Source organism: Onychostoma macrolepis, chromosome 12 (genome assembly GCF_012432095.1).
Source record: "Onychostoma macrolepis isolate SWU-2019 chromosome 12, ASM1243209v1, whole genome shotgun sequence".
Taxonomy (NCBI): domain Eukaryota; kingdom Metazoa; phylum Chordata; class Actinopteri; order Cypriniformes; family Cyprinidae; genus Onychostoma; species Onychostoma macrolepis.
This window is the reverse complement of record NC_081166.1, coordinates 2,535,907-2,557,085: the sequence shown is the minus strand read 5'-3', so window position 1 is coordinate 2,557,085 and position 21,179 is coordinate 2,535,907. Positions and strand designations below refer to the sequence as shown.

The 21,179-nt window shown below is 42.5% G+C and overlaps 1 protein-coding gene across 1 annotated transcript; it reads right to left on the bottom strand.

Moving 5' to 3' along the window:
- LOC131551496 (mucin-2-like) lies at positions 1–20,705 on the bottom strand. Its single transcript, XM_058794501.1, has 10 exons — positions 20,557–20,705; positions 20,405–20,431; positions 19,183–19,551; positions 19,063–19,101; positions 16,310–16,693; positions 16,146–16,229; positions 11,919–15,203; positions 4,975–11,859; positions 3,500–4,192; positions 1–287 (listed from the first exon to the last, which is right to left on the bottom strand). Exons 1-10 carry the CDS (start codon positions 20,600–20,602, stop codon positions 1–3), a joined length of 12,099 nt encoding a protein of 4,032 aa, XP_058650484.1. The 5' UTR covers positions 20,603–20,705.
- Positions 20,706–21,179: the final 474 nt, after the last annotated feature.

Genomic DNA, 21,179 nt, shown 5'->3' with positions numbered 1-21,179 from the left:
CTAATCAAGGCTTGTGTTAATATCTGTTGTTCTCTCAGTTGTGGTGCTTTCTGCTGTTGTGGTACCGGTGGTGGTGCTGTCTGTTGTTCCTCCTGTTGTTGTGCTTTCTGATGTTGCCGTCTCCGTTGTTGTACTTTCTAGAGTTGTGCTACCAGTTGTGGTAATTGCTGTTGTTGTAGTATCCATTGTGGTGCTTTCTGTTGTTGTACTGCCCATCGTGGTACTTTCTGTTATTGTTGTACTTTCTGGTGTTGTGGTTTCAGTTGTGCTTTCTGTTGTTGTACTTTCTGAAGTTGTAATAGCAGAGGTGGTACTCTGTTGTTGTACTTTCTGAAGTGGTGGTGCCAGTGGTTGTACTTTCTGTTGTTATGGTTTCTGTTGTGGTGCCTGTGGTGGTACTTTCTATTGTTGTGGTCTCAGTTGTTGTGCTTTCTGGTGTTGTGGTGCCTGTGGTGGTACTTTCTATTGTTGTGGTCTCAGTTGTTGTGCTTTCTGGTGTTGTGGTACCTGTGGTGGTGCTTTCTATTGTTGTGGTCTCAGTTGTTGTGCTTTCTGGTGTTGTGGTCCCAGTGGTGGTGCTTTCTGTTATTACGGTTTCTGTTGTGGTGCCTGTGGTGGTACTTCTATTGTTGTGGTCTCAGTTGTTGTGCTTTCTGGTGTCGTGGTGCCTGTGGTGGTACTTTCTATTGTTGTGGTCTCAGTTGTTGTACTTTCTGGGGTTGTGGTACCTGTGGTGGTGCTTTCTATTGTTGTGGTCTCAGTTGTTGTGCTCTCTGGTGTTGTGGTCCCAGTGGTGGTGCTTTCTGTTGTTACGGTTTCTGTTGTGGTGCCTGTGGTGGTACTTTCTATTGTTGTGGTCTCAGTTGTTGTGCTTTCTATTGTTGTGGCCTCAGTTGTTGTGCTTTCTGGTATTGTGGTACCTGTGGTGGTGCTTTCTGTTGTTGTGGTCTCAGTTGTTGTGCTTTCTGGTGTTGTGGTACCTGTGGTGGTGCTTTCTGTTGTTGTGATCTCACTTGTTGTGCTTTCTGGTGTTGTGGTACCTGTGGTGGTTTCTGTTGTTGTGGTCTCAGTTGTTGTGCTTTCTGGTGTTGTGGTACCTCTGGTGGTGCTTTCTGTTGTTGTGCTTTCTGGTGTTGTTGTACCTGTGCTGGTTTCTATTGTTGTGGTCTCTGTTGTTGTACTTTCTGGTGTTGTGGTGCCTGTGGTGGTGCTTTCTGTTGTTGTGGTCTCAGTTGTTGTGCTTTCTAGTGTTGTGGTCTCGCTTGTTGTGCTTTCCGGTGTTGTGGTACCTGTGGTGGTTTCTATTGTTGTGGTCTCAGTTGTTGTGCTTTCTGGTGTTGTGGTACCTGTGCTGGTTTCTATTGTTGTGGTACCTGTGGTGGTGCTTTCTGTTGTTGTGGTCTCAGTTGTTGTGCTTTCTGGAGTTGTGGTCCCAGTGGTGGTGCTTTCTGTTGTAATGGTGTCTGTTGTGGTACCGGTGGTGGTGCTTTCTGTTGTCGTAATGTCCGTTGTGGTGCTTTCTATTGTTGTGGTGTCAGTTGTTGTGCTTTCTGGTGTTGTGGTACCTGTGGTGGTACTTTCTATTGTTGTGGTCTCCGTTGTTGTGCTTTCTGGTGTTGTGGTGCCTGTGGTGGTACTTTCTGTTGTGGTCTCAGTTGTTGTGCTTTCTGGTGTTGTGATACCGGTGGTGGTGCTTTCTATTGTTGTGGTCTCAGTTGTTGTGCTTTCTGATGTCGTGGTACCTGTGGTGGTTTCTATTGTTGTGGTCTCAGTTGTTGTGCTTTCTGGTGTTGTGGTACCTGTGGTGGTACTTTCTATTGTTGTGGTGTCAGTTGTTGTGCTTTCTGGTGTTGTGGTACCTGTGCTGATTTCTGTTGTTGTGGTCTCAGTTGTTGTGCTTTCTGGTGTTGTGGTACCGGTGGTGGTGCTGTCTGTTGTTCCTCCTGTTGTTGTGCTTTCTGATGTTGCCGTCTCCGTTGTTGTACTTTCTAGAGTTGTGCTACCAGTTGTGGTAATTGCTGTTGTTGTAGTATCCATTGTGGTGCTTTCTGTTGTTGTACTGCCCATCGTGGTACTTTCTGTTATTGTTGTACTTTCTGGTGTTGTGGTTTCAGTTGTGCTTTCTGTTGTTGTACTTACTGAAGTTGTAATAGCAGAGGTGGTACTTTCTGTTGATGTACTTTCTGAAGTGGTGGTGCCAGTGGTTGTACTTTCTGTTGTTATGGTTTCTGTTGTGGTGCCTGTGGTGGTACTTTCTATTGTTGTGGTCTCAGTTGTTGTGCTTTCTGGTGTTGTGGTGCCTGTGGTGGTACTTTCTATTGTTGTGGTCTCAGTTGTTGTGCTTTCTGGTGTTGTGGTACCTGTGGTGGTGCTTTCTATTGTTGTGGTCTCAGTTGTTGTGCTTTCTGGTGTTGTGGTCCCAGTGGTGGTGCTTTCTGTTGTTACGGTTTCTGTTGTGGTGCCTGTGGTGGTACTTCCTATTGTTGTGGTCTCAGTTGTTGTGCTTTCTGGTGTCGTGGTGCCTGTGGTGGTACTTTCTGTTGTGGTCTCAGTTGTTGTACTTTCTGGGGTTGTGGTACCTGTGGTGGTGCTTTCTATTGTTGTGGTCTCAGTTGTTGTGCTCTCTGGTGTTGCCGTCCCAGTGGTGGTGCTTTCTGTTGTTACGGTTTCTGTTGTGGTGCCTGTGGTGGTACTTTCTATTGTTGTGGTCTCAGTTGTTGTGCTTTCTATTGTTGTGGCCTCAGTTGTTGTGCTTTCTGGTATTGTGGTACCTGTGGTGGTGCTTTCTGTTGTTGTGGTCTCAGTTGTTGTGCTTTCTGGTGTTGTGGTACCTGTGGTGGTGCTTTCTGTTGTTGTGATCTCACTTGTTGTGCTTTCTGGTGTTGTGGTACCTGTGGTGGTTTCTGTTGTTGTGGTCTCAGTTGTTGTGCTTTCTGGTGTTGTGGTACCTCTGGTGGTGCTTTCTGTTGTTGTGCTTTCTGGTGTTGTTGTACCTGTGCTGGTTTCTATTGTTGTGGTCTCAGTTATTGTACTTTCTGGTGTTGTGGTGCCTGTGGTGGTGCTTTCTGTTGTTGTGGTCTCAGTTGTTGTGCTTTCTAGTGTTGTGGTCTCGCTTGTTGTGCTTTCCGGTGTTGTGGTACCTGTGGTGGTTTCTATTGTTGTGGTCTCAGTTGTTGTGCTTTCTGGTGTTGTGGTACCTGTGCTGGTTTCTATTGTTGTGGTACCTGTGGTGGTGCTTTCTGTTGTTATGGTCTCAGTTGTTGTGCTTTCTGGTGTTGTGGTCCCAGTGGTGGTGCTTTCTGTTGTTATGGTGTCTGTTGTGGTACCTGTGGTGGTGCTTTCTGTTGTCGTAATGTCCGTTGTGGTGCTTTCTATTGTTGTGGTGTCAGTTGTTGTGCTTTCTGGTGTTGTGGTACCTGTGGTGGTACTTCTATTGTTGTGGTCTCAGTTGTTGTGCTTTCTGGTGTTGTGGTGCCTGTGGTGGTACTTTCAATTGTTGTGGTCTCAGTTGTTGTGCTTTCTGGTGTTGTGATACCGGTGGTGGTGCTTTCTATTGTTGTGGTCTCAGTTGTTGTGCTTTCTGGTGTTTTGGTACTTGTGGTGGTGCTTTCTGTTGTTGTTGTCTCGCTTGTTGTGCTTTCTGATGTCGTGGTACCTGTGGTGGTTTCTATTGTTGTGGTCTCAGTTGTTGTGCTTTCTGGTGTTGTGGTACCTGTGGTGGTACTTTCTATTGTTGTGGTGTCAGTTGTTGTGCTTTCTGGTGTTGTGGTACCTGTGCTGATTTCTGTTGTTGTGGTCTCAGTTGTTGTGCTTTCTGGTGTTGTGGTACCTGTGGTGGTACTTTCTATTGTTGTGGTGTGAGTTGTTGTGCTTTCTGGTGTTGTGGGACCTGTGGTGGTTTCTATTGTTGTGGTCTCGGTTGTTGTGCTTTCTGGTGTTGTGGTACCTGTGGTAGTGCTTTCTGTTGTTGTTATGTCTGTTGTGGTGACAGTGGTGGTACTTTCTATTGTTGTGGTCTCAGTTGTTGTGCTTTCTGGTGTTGTGGTACTTGTGGTGGTTTCTATTGTTGTGGTCTCAGTTGTTGTGCTTTCTGGTGTTGTGGTCTCACTTGTTGTGCTTTCTGGTGTTGTGGTACCTGTGGTGGTTTCTATTGTTGTGGTCTCAGTTGTTGTGCTTTCTGGTGTTGTGGTACCTGTGGTGGTACTTTCTGTTGTTGTGCTTTCTGGTGTTGTTGTACCTGTGCTGGTTTCTATTGTTGTGGTCTCAGTTATTGTGCTTTCTGTTGTTGTGGTGCCTGTGGTGGTGCTTTCTGTTGTTGTGGTCTCAGTTGTTGTGCTTTCTAGTGTTGTGGTCTCCTTGTTGTGCTTTCTGGTGTTGTGGTACCTGTGGTGGTTTCTATTGTTGTGGTCTCAATTGTTGTGCTTTCTGTTGTTATGATGTCTGTTGTGGTACCTGTGCTGGTTTCTATTGTTGTGGTACCTGTGGTGGTGCTTTCTGTTGTGGTCTCAGTTGTTGTGCTTTCTGGTGTTGTGGTCCCAGTGGTGGTGTTTTCTGTTGTTATGATGTCTGTTGTGGTACCGGTGGTGGTGCTTTCTGTTGTCGTAATGTCCGTTGTGGTGCTTTCTATTGTTGTGGTGTCAGTTGTTGTGCTTTCTGGTGTTGTGGTACCTGTGGTGGTACTTTCTATTGTTGTGGTGTCAGTTGTTGTGCTTTCTGGTGTTGTGGTACCTGTGGTGGTACTTTCTATTGTTGTGGTCTCCGTTGTTGTGCTTTCTGGTGTTGTGGTACCTGTGGTGGTACTTTCAATTGTTGTGGTCTCAGTTGTTGTGCTTTCTGGTGTTGTGACACCGGTGGTGGTGCTTTCTATTGTTGTGGTCTCAGTTGTTGTTCGTTCTGGTGTTGTGGTACTTCTGGTGGTACTTTCTGTTGTTGTTGTTGTTGTCTCACTTGCTGTGCTTTCTGGTGTTGTGGTACCTGTGGTGGTTTCTATTGTTGTGGTCTCAGTTGTTGTGCTTTCTGGTGTTGTGGTACCTCTGGTGGTACTTTCTATTGCTGTGGTTTCAGTTGTTGTTCTTTCTGGTGTTGTGGTGCCTGTGGTGGTGCTTTCTGTTGTTGTTGTCTCACTTGTTGTGCTTTCTGATGTCGTGGTACCTGTGGTGGTTTCTGTTGTTGTGGTCTCAGTTGTTGTGCTTTCTTGTGTTGTGGTACCTGTGGTGGTACTTTCTATTGTTGTGGTCTCAGTTGTTGTGCTTTCTGGTGTTGTGGTACCTGTGGTGGTGCTTTCTATTGTTGTGGTTTCAGTTGTTGTGATTTCTGGTGTTGTGGTGCCTGTGGTGGTACTTTCAATTCTTGTGGTCTCAGTTGTTGTGCTTTCTGGTGTTGTGATACCGGTGGTGGTGCTTTCTATTGTTGTGGTCTCAGTTGTTGTGCTTTCTGGTGTTGTGGTACTTGTGGTGATGCTTTCTGTTGTTGTGGTCTCTGTTGTTGTGCTTTCTGGTGTTGTGGTACCTGTGGTGGTTTCTATTGTTGTGGTCTCAGTTGTTGTGCTTTCTGGTGTTGTGGTACCTGTGGTGGTACTTTCTATTGTTGTGGTGTCAGTTGTTGTGCTATCTGGTGTTGTCGTCTCACTTGTTGTGCTTTCTGGTGTTGTGGTACCTGTGGTGGTTTCTATTGTTGTGGTCTCAGTTGTTGTGCTTTCTGGTGTTGTGGTACCTGTGGTGATGCTTTCTGTTGTTGTGCTTTCTGGTGTTATGGTACCTGTGCTGGTTTCTATTGTTGTGGTCTCAGTTGTTGTGCTTTCTGCTGTTGTGGTACCTATTGTGGTACCGGTGGTGGTGCTTTCTGTTGTCGTACTGTCCGATGTGGTGCTTTCTATTGTTGTGGTGTCAGTTGTTGTGCTTTCTGGTGTTGTGGTACCTGTAGTGGTACTTTGTATTGTTGTGGTCTCCGTTGTTGTGCTTTCTGGTGTTGTGGTGCCTGTGGTGGTACTTTCAATTGTTGTGGTCTCAGTTGTTGTGCTTTCTGGTGTTGTGACACCGGTGGTGGTGTTTTCTATTGTTGTGGTCTCAATTGTTGTGCTTTCTATTGTTGTGGTCTCAGTTGTTGTGCTTTCTGGTGTTGTGGTACCTGTGGTGGTACTTTCTATTGCTGTGGTGTCAGTTGTTGTGCTTTCTGGTGTTGTGGTACCTGTGGTGGTGCTTTCTATTTTTGTGGTTTCAGTTGTTGTGATTTCTGGTGTTGTGGTGCCTGTGGTGGTACTTTCAATTCTTGTGGTCTCAGTTGTTGTGCTTTCTGGTGTTGTGATACCTGTGGTGGTGCTTTCAATTCTTGTGGTCTCAGTTGTTGTGCTTTCTGGTGTTGTGATACCGGTAGTGGTGCTTTCTATTGTTGTGGTCTCAGTTGTTGTGCTTTCTGGTGTTGTGGTACTTGTGGTGGTGCTTTCTGTTGTTGTGGTCTCTGTTGTTGTGCTTTCTGGTGTTGTGGTACCTGTGGTGGTTTCTATTGTTGTGGTCTCAGTTGTTGTGCTTTCTGGTGTTGTGGTACCTGTGGTGGTACTTTCTATTGTTGTGGTGTCAGTTGTTGTGCTATCTGGTGTTGTCGTCTCACTTGTTGTGCTTTCTGGTGTTGTGGTACCTGTGGTGGTGCTTTCTATTTTTGTGGTTTCAGTTGTTGTGATTTCTGGTGTTGTGGTGCCTGTGGTGGTACTTTCAATTCTTGTGGTCTCAGTTGTTGTGCTTTCTGGTGTTGTGATACCGGTAGTGGTGCTTTCTATTGTTGTGGTCTCAGTTGTTGTGCTTTCTGGTGTTGTGGTACTTGTGGTGGTGCTTTCTGTTGTTGTGGTCTCTGTTGTTGTGCTTTCTGGTGTTGTGGTACCTGTGGTGGTTTCTATTGTTGTGGTCTCAGTTGTTGTGCTTTCTGGTGTTGTGGTACCTGTGGTGGTACTTTCTATTGTTGTGGTGTCAGTTGTTGTGCTATCTGGTGTTGTCGTCTCACTTGTTGTGCTTTCTGGTGTTGTGGTACCTGTGGTGGTTTCTATTGTTGTGGTCTCAGTTGTTGTGCTTTCTGGTGTTGTGGTACCTGTGGTGATGCTTTCTGTTGTTGTGCTTTCTGGTGTTATGGTACCTGTGCTGGTTTCTATTGTTGTGGTCTCAGTTGTTGTGCTTTCTGCTATTGTGGTACCTGTGGTGGTGCTGTCTGTTGTTGTGCTTTCTGGTGTTGTGGTACCTGTGGTGGTGGTTTCTGTTGTTGTGGTCTCAGTTGTTGTGCTTTCTTGTGTTGTGGTCCCAGTGGTGGTGCTGTCTGTTGTTACGGTTTCTGTTGTGGTGCCTGTGGTGGTACTTTCTGTTGTTACGGTTTCTGTTGTGGTGCTTTCTGGTGTTGTGATACCTGTGGTGGTGCTTTCTATTGTTGTTGTCTCAGTTGTTGTGCTTTCTGGTGTTGTGGTGCCTGTGGTGGTACTTTCTACTATTGTGGTCTCAGTTGTTGTGCTTTCTATTGTTGTGGACTCAGTTGTTGTGCTTTCTGGTATTGTGGTATCTGTGGTGGTGCTTTCTGTTGCTGTGGTCGCAGTTGTTGTGCTTTCTAGTGTTGTGGTCTCACTTGTTGTGCTTTCTGGTGTTGCGGTACCTGTTGTGGTTTCTATTGTTGTGGTCTCAGTTGTTGTGCTTTCTGGTGTTGTGGCACCTGTGGTGGTTTCTATTGTTGTGGTCTGAGTTGTTGTGCTTTCTGGTGTTGTGGCACTTTTGGTGGTGCTCTCTGTTGTTGTGCTTTCTGGTGTTGTGTTACCTGTGCTGGTTTCTATTGTTGTGGTCTCAGTTGTTGTGCTTTCTGGTGTTGTGGTACCTGTGGTGGTGCTTTCTGTTGTTGTGCTTTTTGGTGTAATGGTGTCTGTTGTGGTGCCTGTGGTGGTACTTTCTTTTGTTGTGGTCTCAGTTGTTGTGCTTTCTGGTGTTGTGGTACCTGTGGCGGTTTCTATTGTTGTGGTCTCAGTTGTTGTGCTTTCTGGTGTTGTGGTACCTGTGGTGGTACTTTCTATTGTTGTGGTGTCAGTTGTTGTGCTATCTGGTGTTGTCGTCTCACTTGTTGTGCTTTCTGGTGTTGTGGTACCTGTGGTGGTTTCTATTGTTGTGGTCTCAGTTGTTGTGCTTTCTGGTGTTGTGGTACCTGTGGTGATGCTTTCTGTTGTTGTGCTTTCTGGTGTTATGGTACCTGTGCTGGTTTCTATTGTTGTGGTCTCAGTTGTTGTGCTTTCTGGTGTTGTGGTACCTGTGGTGGTGGTTTCTGTTGTTGTGGTCTCAGTTGTTGTGCTTTCTTGTGTTGTGGTCCCAGTGGTGGTGCTGTCTGTTGTTACGGTTTCTGTTGTGGTGCCTGTGGTGGTACTTTCTGTTGTTACGGTTTCTGTTGTGGTGCTTTCTGGTGTTGTGGTACCTGTGGTGGTTTCTATTGTTGTGGTCTCAGTTGTTGTGCTTTCTGGTGTTGTGGCACCTGTGGTGGTGCTTTCTGTTCTTGAGCTTTCTGGTGTTGTGGTACCTGTGCTGGTTTCTATTGTTGTGGTCTCAGTTGTTGTGCTTTCTGGTGTTGTGGTACCTGTGGTGGTGCTTTCTGTTGTTGTGCTTTCTGGTGTAATGGTGTCTGTTGTGGTGCCTGTGGTGGTACTTTCTTTTGTTGTGGTCTCAGTTGTTGTGCTTTCTGGTGTTGTGGTATCTGTGGTGGTGCTTTCTGTTGTTGTGGTCTCACTTGTTGTGCTTTGTGGTGTTGTGGTACCTGTGGCGGTTTCTATTGTTGTGGTATCAGTTGTTATTGTGCTTTCTGGTGTTGTGGTGCCTCTGGTGGTACTTTCTATTGTAGTGGTTTCAGTTGTTGTGCTTTCTGGTGTTGTGGTACCTGTGGTTGTTTCTATTTTTGTGGTCTCAGTTGTTGTGCTTTCTGGTGTTGTGGTGCCTGTGGTGGTACTTTCTATTGTTGTGGTGTCAGTGGTTGTGCTTTCTGGTGTAGTGGTACCTGTGGTGGTACTTTCTATTGTTGTAGTCTCTGTTGTTATGCTTTCAGGTGTTGTGGTGCCTGTGGTGGTACTTTCAATTGTTGTGGTCTCAGTTGTTGTGCTTTCTGGTGTTGTGATACCGGTGGTGGTGCTTTCTATTGTTATGGTCTCAGTTGTTGTGCTTTCTGTTGTTGTGGTCTCAGTTGTTGTTCTTTCTGTTGTTGTGGTCTCAGTTGTTGTGCTTTCTGGTGTTGTGGTACCTGTGGTGATGCTTTCTATTGTTGTGGTGTCAGTTGTTGTGCTTTCTGGTGTTGTGGTGCCTGTGGTGGTACTTTCTATTGTTGAGGTCTCAGTTGTTGTCCTTTCTGGTGTTGTGGTTTCACTTGTTGTGCTTTCTGGTGTTGTGGTACCTGTGGTGTTTTCTATTGTTGTGGTCTCAGTTGTTGTGCTTTCTGGTGTTGTGGTGCCTGTGGTGGTACTTTCTATTGTTGAGGTCTCAGTTGTTGTCCTTTCTGGTGTTGTGGTTTCACTTGTTGTGCTTTCTGGTGTTGTGGTACCTGTGGTGTTTTCTATTGTTGTGGTCTCAGTTGTTGTGCTTTCTGCTGTTGTGGTACCTGTGGGGGTTTCTATTGTTGTGGTCTCAGTTGTTGTGCTTTCTGGTGTTGTGGTACCTGTGGCCGTACTTTCTATTGTTGTGGTCTCAGTCGTTGTGCTTTTTGGTGTTGTGGTACCTGTGGTGGTGCTTTCTATTGTTGTGTTCTCAGTTGTTGTGCTTTCTGGTGTTGTGGTCTCGCTTGTTGTGCTTTCTGGTGTTGTGGTACCTGTGGTGGTTTCTGTTGTTGTGGTCTCAGTTGTTGTGCTTTCTGGTGTTGTGGTAGCTGTGGTGGTGCTTTCTGTTGTTGTGCTTTCTGGTGTTGTGGTACCTGTGCTGGTTTCTATTGTTGTGGTCTCAGTTGTTGTGCTTTCTGGTGTTGTGGTCCCAGTTGTGGTGCTTTCTGTTGTTATGGTGTCTGTTGTGGTGCCTGTGGTGGTACTTTCTACTGTTATAGTCTCAGTTGTTGTGCTTTCTGGTGTTGTGGTCCCAGTTGTGGTGCTTTCTGTTGTTATGGTGTCTGTTGTGGTGCCTGTGGTGGTACTTTCAATTGTTGTGGTCTCAGTTCTTGTGGTACCTGTGCTGGTTTCTATTGTTGTGGTCTCAGTTGTTGTGCTTTCTGGTGTTGTGGTACCTGTGGTGGTGCTTTCTGTTGTTGTGCTTTCTGGTGTTGTGGTACCTGTGCTGGTGGTTTCTGTTGTTGTTGTTGTCTCAGTTGTTGTGCTTTCTGGTGTTGTGGTCCCAGTTGTGGTGCTTTCTGTTGTTACGCTTTCTTTTGTGTTGCCTGTGGTGGTACTTTCTATTTTTGTGGTCTCAGTTGTTGTGCTTTCTGGTGTTGTGGTCTCGGTTGTTGTGCTTGCTGGTGTTGTGGTACCTGTAGTGGTGCTGTCTGTTGCTGTGCTTTCCATTGTTGTACTTTCTGGAGTTGTAGTAGCAAGGGTGGTACTTTCTGTTGTAGTGCTTTCTGTTGTTGTACTTTCTGAAGTGGTGGTGTCAGTAGTTGTACTTTCTGTCATTGTGGTGCTTTCTGGAGTCGTGGTACCAGTAGTAGTGCTTTCTGTTGTTGTGGTTTCTATAGTAATACTTTCTGTAGTGGTGGTGCCTTCAGTTGTTGTGCTTTCTGGTGTTGTGGTACCTGTGGTGGTACTTTCTCTTGTTGTAGTCTTGCTTGTTGTCCCAGAGGTGGTGCTTTCTGGTGGTGTGGTCTCAGTTGTTGTGCTTTCTGCTGTGGTGGTCCCAGTGGTTGTACTTTCTGTTGTTATGGTTTCTGTTGTGATGCCTGTGGTGGTACTTTCTATTGTTGTGGTCTCAGTTGCTGTGCTTTTTGGTGTTGTGGTATCTGTGGTGGTGCTTTCTGTTGTTGTGCTTTCTGGTGTTGTGGTACTTGTGCTGGTTTCTATTGTTGTGGTCTCAGTTGTTGTGCTTTCTGGTGTTGTGGTCCCAGTTGTGATGCTTTCTGTTGTTATGGTGTCTGTTGTGGTGCCTGTGGTGGTACTTTCTACTGTTATGGCCTCAGTTGTTGTGCTTTTTGGTGTTGTGGTGCCTGTGGTGGTACTTTCAATTGTTGTCGTCTCAGTTGTTGTGGTACCTGTGGTGGTGCTTTCTATTGTTGTGGTCTCAGTTGTTGTGCTTTCTGGTGTTGTGGTCTCAATTGTTGTGCTTGCTGGTGTTGTGGTACCTGTAGTGGTGCTTTCTGTTGTTGTGCTTTCCATTGTTGTACTTTCTGGAGTTGTAGTAGCAAGGGTGGTACTTTCTGTTGTAGTGCTTTCTGTTGTTGTACTTTCTGAAGTGGTGGTGTCAGTAGTTGTACTTTCTGTCATTGTGGTGCTTTCTGGAGTCGTGGTACCAGTAGTAGTGCTTTCTGTTGTTGTGGTTTCTATAGTAATACTTTCTGTAGTGGTGGTGCCTTCAGTTGTTGTGCTTTCTGGTGTTGTGGTACCTGTGGTGGTACTTTCTCTTGTTGTAGTCTTGCTTGTTGTCCCAGAGGTGGTGCTTTCTGGTGGTGTGGTCTCAGTTGTTGTGCTTTCTGCTGTGGTGGTCCCAGTGGTTGTACTTTCTGTTGTTATGGTTTCTGTTGTGATGCCTGTGGTGGTACTTTCTATTGTTGTGGTCTCAGTTGCTGTGCTTTTTGGTGTTGTGGTATCTGTGGTGGTGCTTTCTGTTGTTGTGCTTTCTGGTGTTGTGGTACTTGTGCTTGTTTCTATTGTTGTGGTCTCAGTTGTTGTGCTTTCTGGTGTTGTGGTCCCAGTTGTGATGCTTTCTGTTGTTATGGTGTCTGTTGTGGTGCCTGTGGTGGTACTTTCTACTGTTATGGCCTCAGTTGTTGTGCTTTTGGTGTTGTGGTGCCTGTGGTGGTGCTTTCCATTGTTGTCTCAGTTGTTGTGGTACCTGTGGTGGTGCTTTCTATTGTTGTGGTCTCAGTTGTTGTGCTTTCTGGTGTTGTGGTCTCAATTGTTGTGCTTGCTGGTGTTGTGGTACCTGTAGTGGTGCTTTCTGTTGTTGTGCTTTCCATTGTTGTACTTTCTGGAGTTGTAGTAGCAAGGGTGGTACTTTCTGTTGTAGTGCTTTCTGTTGTTGTACTTTCTGAAGTGGTGGTGTCAGTAGTTGTACTTTCTGTCATTGTGGTGCTTTCTGGAGTCGTGGTTTCTATGGTAATACTTTCTGTAGTGGTGGTGCCTTCAGTTGTTGTGCTTTCTGGTGTTGTGGTACCTGTGGTGGTACTTTCTCTTGTTGTAGTCTTGCTTGTTGTCCCAGAGGTGGTGCTTTCTGCTGGTGTGGTCTCAGTTGTTGTGCTTTCTGCTGTTGTAGTGTCTGTTGTGGTGCTTTCTGTAGTTGTACTTTCTAAAGTGGTGGTGCCAGTGGTTGTACTTTCTGTCATTGTGGTGCTTTCTAGAGTTGTAGTAGCCGGGGTGGTATTTTCTGTTGTAGTGCTTTCTGTTGTTGTACTTTCTAAAGTGGTGGTGCCAGTGGTTGTACTTTCTGTCATTTTGGTGCTTTCTGAAGTTGTGGTCTCTATGGTAGTACTTTCTATAGTGGCCGGGCCTTCTGTTGTTGTGATGTCAGTTGTGGTGGTACTTTCTAATGTTGTGGTCTTGCTTGTTGTCCCAGGGGTGGTACTTTCTTTTGTTGTGGTCTCTGTTGTTGTACTTTCTGAAGTAGTGGTGCCAGTGATTGCACTTTCTAACATTGCTGTGCTTTCTGGAGTTGTAGAAACAATGGTGGTGCTTTCTGTTGTTATGTTGTCTTTTGTGGTGCCTGTGGTGGTACTTTCTATTGTTGCGCTTTCTGGTGTTGTGGTACCTGTGGTGGTGCTTTCCATTGTTGTCTCAGTTGTTGTGCTTTGTGGTGTTGTGGTACCTGTGGTGTGGCTTTCTGTTGTTGTGTTCTCAGTTGATGTGCTTTCTGGTGTTTTGGTACCTGTGGTGGTGATTTCTGTTGTTGTGGTCTCAGTTGTTGTGCTTTCTGGTGTTTCGGTACCTGTGGTACTTTCGGTTGTTGTGCTTTCTGCTGTTGTGGTAACTGTAGTGGTGCTTTCTTTTGTTGTAGTGTCTGTTGTGGTGCTTTCTTTCGTTGTGGTTTTCAGTGTTGTACTTTCTGAAGCTGTAGTAGCAGGGGTGGTACTTTCTGTTGTAGCACTTTCTGTTGTTGTACTTTCTGAAGTGGTGGTGCCAGTGGTTGTACTTTCTGTCATTGTGGTGCTTTCTGGAGTTGTGGTACCGGTTGTTGTGCTTTCTGTTGTTGTGGTACCTGTGGTGGTGCTTTCTGTTGGTGTTGTCTTCGTTGTGGTGCTTTCTGCTGTTGTGGTCTCTGTTGTACTTTCTAGGGTTGTGGTGCCAGTGGTGGTACCTTCTATTGTTGTGGTTTTGGTTGTTTTCCCGGGGATGGTACTTTCTGTTGTTGTGGTCTCTGTTGTTGTACTTTCTGGAGTTGTAGAACCAGTGATGGTTCTTTCTGTTGTTATGGTGTCTGTTGTGGTGTCAGTTGTTGTGCCAGGGGTGCTAATTGTTGTTGTTGTGTTTTTCGTGGTTGTACTTTCTGGAGTGTTGGTAACACTGGTTGTACTTTCTGTCACTGTGGTGCTTTCTGGAGCTGTGGTACTGGTGGTGCTGCTTTCTGTTGTTGTGGTATCTGTGGTAGTACTTTCCGGAGTGGTGGTTCCTTCTGTTGTTTTGATGACAGTTGTGGTGCTTGTGGTGGCACTTTCTATTGTTATGGCATCGGTTGTTGTGCCAGTGGTGGTGTGTTCTGTCATTGTTGTGCTTTCTGGAGTTGTGGTATTAATTGTGGTGCTTTCTGTTGTTGTGGTCTCTGTTGTAGTACTTTCTGGGCTAGTGGTGCCTTCTGTTTTTGTGATCTCAGTTGTGGTGCTTGTGGTGGTGCTTTCTGTTGCTGCGGTGCCAATAGTTGTGCCAGTGGTCTCTGTGGTAGTACTTTCTGGATTGGTAGTACCCTCTTTTGTTGTGATATTAGTGTTGCTGCCTGTGGTGGTACTTTCTACTCTTGTGGTCTCAGCTGTTGTGCCGGAGGTGGTACTTTCTGTTGTTGTGGTCTCCGTTGTTGTACTCTCTAAAGTGGTTGTGCCGGTGATTGTACTTTTTGTCATTGTGGTGCTTTCTGGAGTTGTGGTCTCTGTTGTAGTACTCTCTGGAGTGATGATTCCTTCTGTTGTTGTGATCTCAGTTGTGCCTGTTGGGGTACTTTCTGTTATTTTGGTCTTCATTGTTGTGCTTTGTGGAGTGGTGGTGCCAATGGTTGTACTTTCTGTTATTGTGGTGCTTTCTGGACTTGTGGTGCTGGTGGTGGTGCTTTCTGTTGTTGTGGTTTCTGTGGTAGTACTGTCTGGAGTGGTGGTCCCTTCTGTTGTTGTGATCTCAGCTGTGGTGCCTGTTGTGGTACTTTGTATTGTTGAGGTCTCAGTTGTTGTACCGAGGCTGGTATTTTCTATTGTTGTGGTTTCCATTTTTGTGCCTGCGGAGGTACTTTCTAATTTTGTGGTCTTAGTTGTTATGCTTTCTGGTGTTGTGGTCTCTGTTGTTGTAATTTTTGAAGTTGTAGTACTGGGAGTTTCTGTTGTTGTGGTCTCAGTTGTTGTGCTTTCTTGTGTGGTGGTGGTACTGGTGGTGATACTTGTTGGCGTGGTCTCTGTGGCAATAGTTTCTGCAGTAGTGGTGCCAGTGGTCTTACTTTCTGCCATTGTGGTCTCTGTTGTTGCACTGTCTGGAGTTGTGGTGATAGTAGTGGTGCTTTCTGATGTTATGGTTTCTGTGGTAGTACTTCCTGGAGTGGTCATGCCAGAGGTTGTACTTTCTGTGTTGGTCTTGCTGTCTGTTGTTGTGATATCGGTTGTGGTACCTGTGGTAGTACTTTCTGTTGTTATGGTGCCGGTAGAGGTGCTATCTGTTGTTGTAGTCTGTGTTGATGATCTTTCGGGAGTTGTAGTGCTGCTGCTTATTATTGTGGTCTCCTTTGTGGGACTTTCTGGAGTTATGGTGCTGTGGTTTGTTGTTGTGGGCTCGGTGGTAGTACTTTCTGCATTACCAGTGACCATGATTGTTGTTTCTATTAATGTGGTTTTTATGTTTGAGGTTTCAATCAAGACAGTAGTATAGGAAATGCTGTTGTTCCCAATATCTGGAAAAAAAATACATAATAATAATTTAAACAAGATAAATTTATGTATAAACAGTGGTGGCCAAAATTATTAGAACATTAGTATTTTCACCAGCTAAAAAAAAATGGTTTTAAGTCGCTTATTTCTATCTTTTGCTGTAGTGTGACTGTAGGAAATATCAGTTTACATTTCCAAACATTCATTTTGCCATTAATTCTAATAATCCAGTGAGATTTTTGTACAATGAGCCTAACAACAGCCAGAGCTCCACACAGAGATCTGATCTCATCATCATCCAGTATGTCTGGAATGATATGAAGAAACAGAACAGACTGAGACAGACTAAAATCCAGAAGGACTGTGGCAACGTCTCCAAGATGCTTCAAGAGGCCTACCTGCAAAGCTACAGTACTGCTAAAAGTTTTAGGCACTTGTGTAAAAATGCTGTAAAATGAGGATGCTGTCAAAAATAATGTCATAAATAGATTTTCTTTATTAATTAACTTCTATTAACTAAATTAAACATTTGGTGTGAGCATTCATTGTGTTTAAAGCAGTTTTTGCCCTAAGTGCACTTGCGCATAGTTTTTCAGGTAGCTTTGTGGGTAGGTCTCTTGAAGCATCTTAGAGATGTTGCCGCAGTTCTGGATTTAGTCTGTCTCTATTTGTTCTGTTTCTTCATGCCACTCCAGACAGACTGGATGATGATCAGATCAGATCTCTGTGATGAGCATTGGCTGTTTTCAGACTCCTTGCGCAAACAAAAATCTCACTGGATTATTACAATTAATGGCAAAGTGAATATAAACTTTTGTTTTTATTATTTATTTATTTATTTTTATATTTATTTTTTACAGATTTCATTCTCAAACTAGTTTAATAGAGAGCAGTAATTGCAAATCCATCTATTTATCTATCCATGTAATAAATCCTACAGATTCCAACTCAGTGCAATTCATTACCAGTAAAGTCCATGATTGTAGTGGCTATTGTTGAGGTTTTCATCGGCGTGACAGTAGTATAGGAAGTGTTTATGTTTGCTACAGCTGAAAAACATTGATACATTTTGTCAACAACGATCCAATTATGACTTGGGTAAACAAAGGTAAAATGCAAATGTATTTACCTGCGCAGTATGCCAAGGAGCAGAAAGCGGGTTTCACAAACTCATAAACAAAATAATTTCCTGGACAGGCTTTAACTTTAATGGGATTGGATTGGAAATGGCAGCAGTTATTGTCCCAGTGACCGCAGACATCTCGAGTGACCACTCCATCCTCAACTGTTGGATGTCTTCCGTTCAGCCAGAGTGGAGCATGAGTGCCACAACTATACTCTTCAACACATGTGTCTGGCATCTGAACGCTCTGATCCTGAATGAAGAGACGGTACCAGCCGTTCCAGCTAACTTCACAGTCACACATTATTTCAGAGTTATATTGATTGTTGGTGGCTCTCCATGGATCATCTACCACATTGTAGTTGTTGCAGGGGTCAACAGGAGGAACCACTGTTATGGAAAAATGAAAATAATGTTTTTGCAAAAGTTTATTTTTACATGTTATATACTTTTTACTGTTGGATAGTATGAAATAGTTACTTTCAAAGCTTAAATCAATTTTTGAGTTCAAGAATCTATTTTTTTGTGTGTTAAAAGGGGATAAGCAGCAAACCTGGAGTTTATACTTGAAAGATGATTACTATTAGTTTAACGTTGGCAAGAATGCTTTCAATACACGCTATGCTACTGTTTTTATTGTTTTCCAACACTGAACTACAGAAGTGTATTATTTTATTTTATTTTATTTTTATTTTTATTTTTTTTGACACTGATTAACAGACAAAGAAAAACTAAAATTTTACTGGTCAATATATATATATATTGTAAATATCAAACACAAAATAATTGATTGCATATGTATTTACCCAATTTGAGTCAGTATTAAATAGGTGAACCTTTAACAACATTACAGCTTTGGGTAAGTTGTGCCGGGTTGCATGGAGATTTGGAGTTGACTGACTTTTTTAAACCATGCATGAATTCTACTGCAAGTTTAATGTGAGATCTAACCTCTGACTTGGTCAATCCAAGATATTAATATATATATATATATATATATATATATATATTTACCCAGCCATTTCTGTGTAGTTCTGGCTTTTTTAATGCCTTGTCATGCCTTGTGCTTTTAAATTAGTTTTATCAAATCTGCAAGGTTCTTTTTTCTTCATTATGTAAATTGTGCCAAAATACTCACCAGCTACAATCAGATGAAACTCCCTGACTACACAGACGTTCTCTAAAACGTACTATTTATGTGACTGAAACTAATCAACTTCGCCAGTCAGTGATGAATGAAGTGTCATAATGAATGAATATTTGTGAAAGCTTAGTTTAGATTTTATATTTGTAATAAAAAAAAACTCTTTGTAGAGATCTGTTTTCACTTTAAAGGGATAGTTCACCCAAAAATGAAAATTGTGTCATTAATTACTCACCCTCATATCATTCGAAACCCATAAGATCTTCATTCATCTTCGGAAAATAAATGTACATAATTTTGATTAAATTCAAGAGCTTTCTGACCCCTGCATAGACAGCAACTAAAACGTTCCCAAGCCCAGAAATGTAGCAAGGACACAGTTAAACTAGTCCATGTGACATCAGTGGTTCAACTGTAATTTTGTGAAGCTACGAGAATACTTTTTTGTGTGACCAGAAAACAAAAATAACGACATTATACAATAATTTTTCTCCTCTGCGTTATTGTCCATCACCATTCACAAGAGTACCATGACGCATGCGTGTGCATTCCTCTGCTCGTGAACATAGCACAGTGCATGCATGTTCTATGTCAGCAGCACCACACACGTGTGTCATGGTACTCTCATGAATGGTGGCGGACAGTGACACAGATTAGAAGAATTGAAGAAAAAAAATATGCACACAAAAAGTATTCTCTTAGCTTCTTAAAATTGCAGTTGAACCACTGATGTCACATGGGCTATTTAAATGATGTCCTTACTTTCTGTGCCTTGATCGTGGTAATAACCTTGCTGTCTATGGAGGGTCGGAGAGCTCTCGGATTTCATCATAAATATCTTCATTTGTGTTCTGAAGATGAACGGTCTTACAGGGTTAGAATGACATGCAGCTGAGTAATTAGGCTAATGACACAATTTTCATATTTGGGTGAACTATCCCTTTTAGGCTGATGATACATGGGGCAACTTTTTGAGCAATGTTGCCAGGCAACCGTGTGAGACACAGGGCCCACAACCAATCTAAATTATCCAGATAAAAATTTGTTACCCATTCTCAATGGGAAAGTACCCAAGCAACATTGCTAAAAAAAGGTGCCCAGCTAAACTGCTCAAATATTTGCCCTGTACTTTCTATCCATACTGTCTCATTTATTCTAAACCACCTATTAAAGTAAAAACAACAGCAATCTATAGTCTACCTTTATGGGCAGCAACAATGCAAAAGTAACAATAATTTTAGGTGCAACAATGTATATATTTTACATAGCTTTTAAAAATATGTTTAAACTTTGCAATGTTTTTCTTATTTATGTTTATTTTTTAAAGCATTAAATATTTTTTATGCCTCTCTTGATGTTCGAATTCATTCAATTTTTAAAAGGCTATAAATTCTTTTACTCCAATTAATTTTCTTTTAATGTTTGTTATTGTAAATCATGGAAATCGGCTGCAAATATATTCTGCAAGCAGCTCAGTGATACTAATGACACAAATCTGAATCAAAATCTTAACTGCGCATTTCACACACAGTTATTATTTACATAAAATCACAAACATTAATCTGATCTTCTCATGCAAATCAATAGTTCTCCAGATTATAAAACAATACATTACCAGTCGTAATTGTATATGTAGTGTTGATGTTTGTTGCATCTATAAAAAGAGAGAGGGAGAAAGAGATTAAAATCAAATCAACATAGATAAAATTACGACTTGAAAATATATTATATTTACCTGCACAATATGCTAAATAGCAGAAAGCTGGTTTCACAAACTCATAGACATAATAATCTCCTGGACAGGCTTTGACTTTAATGGGATTGGACAGAAAAGAGCAGCAGTCATTGTCATAGTGCCCGCAGACATCTCGAGTGACCACTCCATCCTCAACTGTTGGATGTCCTCCTCTCAGCCAGAGTGGAGCATGAGTGCCACAGCTGTCCTGATCAACACATGTGTCTGGCATGTGAACGCCCTGACCCTGAATGAAGAGACGGTACCAGCCGCTCCAGCTGACCTCACAGTCACACATTATTTGAGAGGAATATTGATTGTTGGTGGCTCTTCGAGGATCATCCAGAATATTGTAGCTGTTGCAAGGGTCTGTAATGGAACAGTAAAATTAATATCATGAAAATGATTTCCTTAAGCTTATTGAAGATGTTGAAATCTAAACACTGAGCATCACTTTTCCTTTAGCAGTGACAATGAGGATATAAACAGCCTAACGTACCCTACTGTTGTAGGGTAGCGTAAATTAAATAAAATGCTAGTGGAAAATGTAAAAGAAATGTGGAATGTGTAGCTCAGGATGTCAACTGTGGCAAAATGAGTGATAGGTCGGTTTGCGGGGGCAGGATGCACACACCTACAGCATGTGGTTTTTAAGATGAAATTCCATGACGTATTTGTACATTCCATTAGTTGCATACACTATTGCGACATGCTCAAAAACATACTTTTAAAAAAAATACTTTTAGGGCAAATTCCAACACAGCACAAACATTTCACAATCCATTTATTTTGAGTTTGTTAAAGAACAATGTCTAATTTCACTATCAGGATGGACTGGGAATACTAGAGACTCGCATGCCATGAAATCACAGAAAACATGTTTACATTCTTAAATTACTGCACTTTTCAATAAACTAAGTCGTGGGGGTAATTTTGATTGCATTTATAGTTTTTTACTATATAGTTTACTAAATAAAAGTAATATTTTGCTTTTCTCCACACTAATTCAAAACAATTAATACAACGATCCAAACAGATGTTTACGTTTAGCCAGTAATTTAATGCGTTTATCATAATGTTACACAATGAAGATATTTTTGTTTTTCCTCAACAGTTTTTGTCTAATGAAAAGCTAGATCTCAAATGGGAAGCAGTAATATAACTTGTGAAGTGAAAGTTTTATTATAAGCACTGTTATTAGCAAATGAATGGAAAGAATTACCTGTTAATTGTCCGTCAGTTATTTCACCTTTAAAGCAAAAGAATATGAGAATAATGGTTTAATTTGAAAAGATAATACAGTCATTTCACGTTTTTGAATACAGCATCATTCCAGTGTTTTTTGGTGTATTTATTTATGTATAAAACACTCACCATACAGTAGCAGAATTGAAACACACAATGAGAATATGAACCTCATTGTGAATAGCGGCACCTCCTACACCTGTGCACACACATATACATGTGAAATATGTTTCAATAGGTATTGTAGTAAATTTAGATTAATTGTTGTCAAGACTGGGAAAAACTATTTAAAAGCAGTTACTTACCGATGTTTATACAAAATTTTATGACATTTATTACAAAATAATATGTTACTTATAATTTAGATTTAAAAAGCAGATGACTGAAACAGTGATAACAGCTCAGTGGGATAAAATGAGGCAAAGTAACTTTACCTGAGACAAAACTTTGATACACAGCAAACTCCAAAACACAGTGATGCTTAATCCAGTTACGGAATACAATGAAGAAAGAACTTCAAGTCTCACAATCTTGTCTATGTCTGTATTAATAAATGTGGGTGGACCTTTTCTAAAACCTGGGTTGGGTTAAACAATACACCACCTCCAACAATAATTCAAACCAGTTTTTCTTTCTTTTTTGTTCATGTCACATGACGCCAGTATTTCTTTGTCCACCTGCCATTGAGAAAAACATTTTTTTTTAGCCTTGAATAGATGGACGTAGATAGAAGACAATCAGTTTAACCTGTA

Excerpts from the sequence above, each read along its gene's own strand:
- LOC131551496 (XM_058794501.1), bottom strand. The coding sequence starts at position 20,602 with ATGAGGTTCATATTCTCATTGTGTGTTTCAATTCTGCTACTGTATG. Across the intron at positions 19,552-20,404 it reads AACTGACGGACAATTAACAG|ACCCTTGCAACAGCTACAAT; the intron begins GTAATTCTTTCC and ends GTTCCATTACAG. Across the intron at positions 288-3,499 it reads AAGCACAACAACTGAGACCA|AAAGTACAACAACAGAAAGC; the intron begins CAACAATTGAAA and ends TTACAACTTCAG.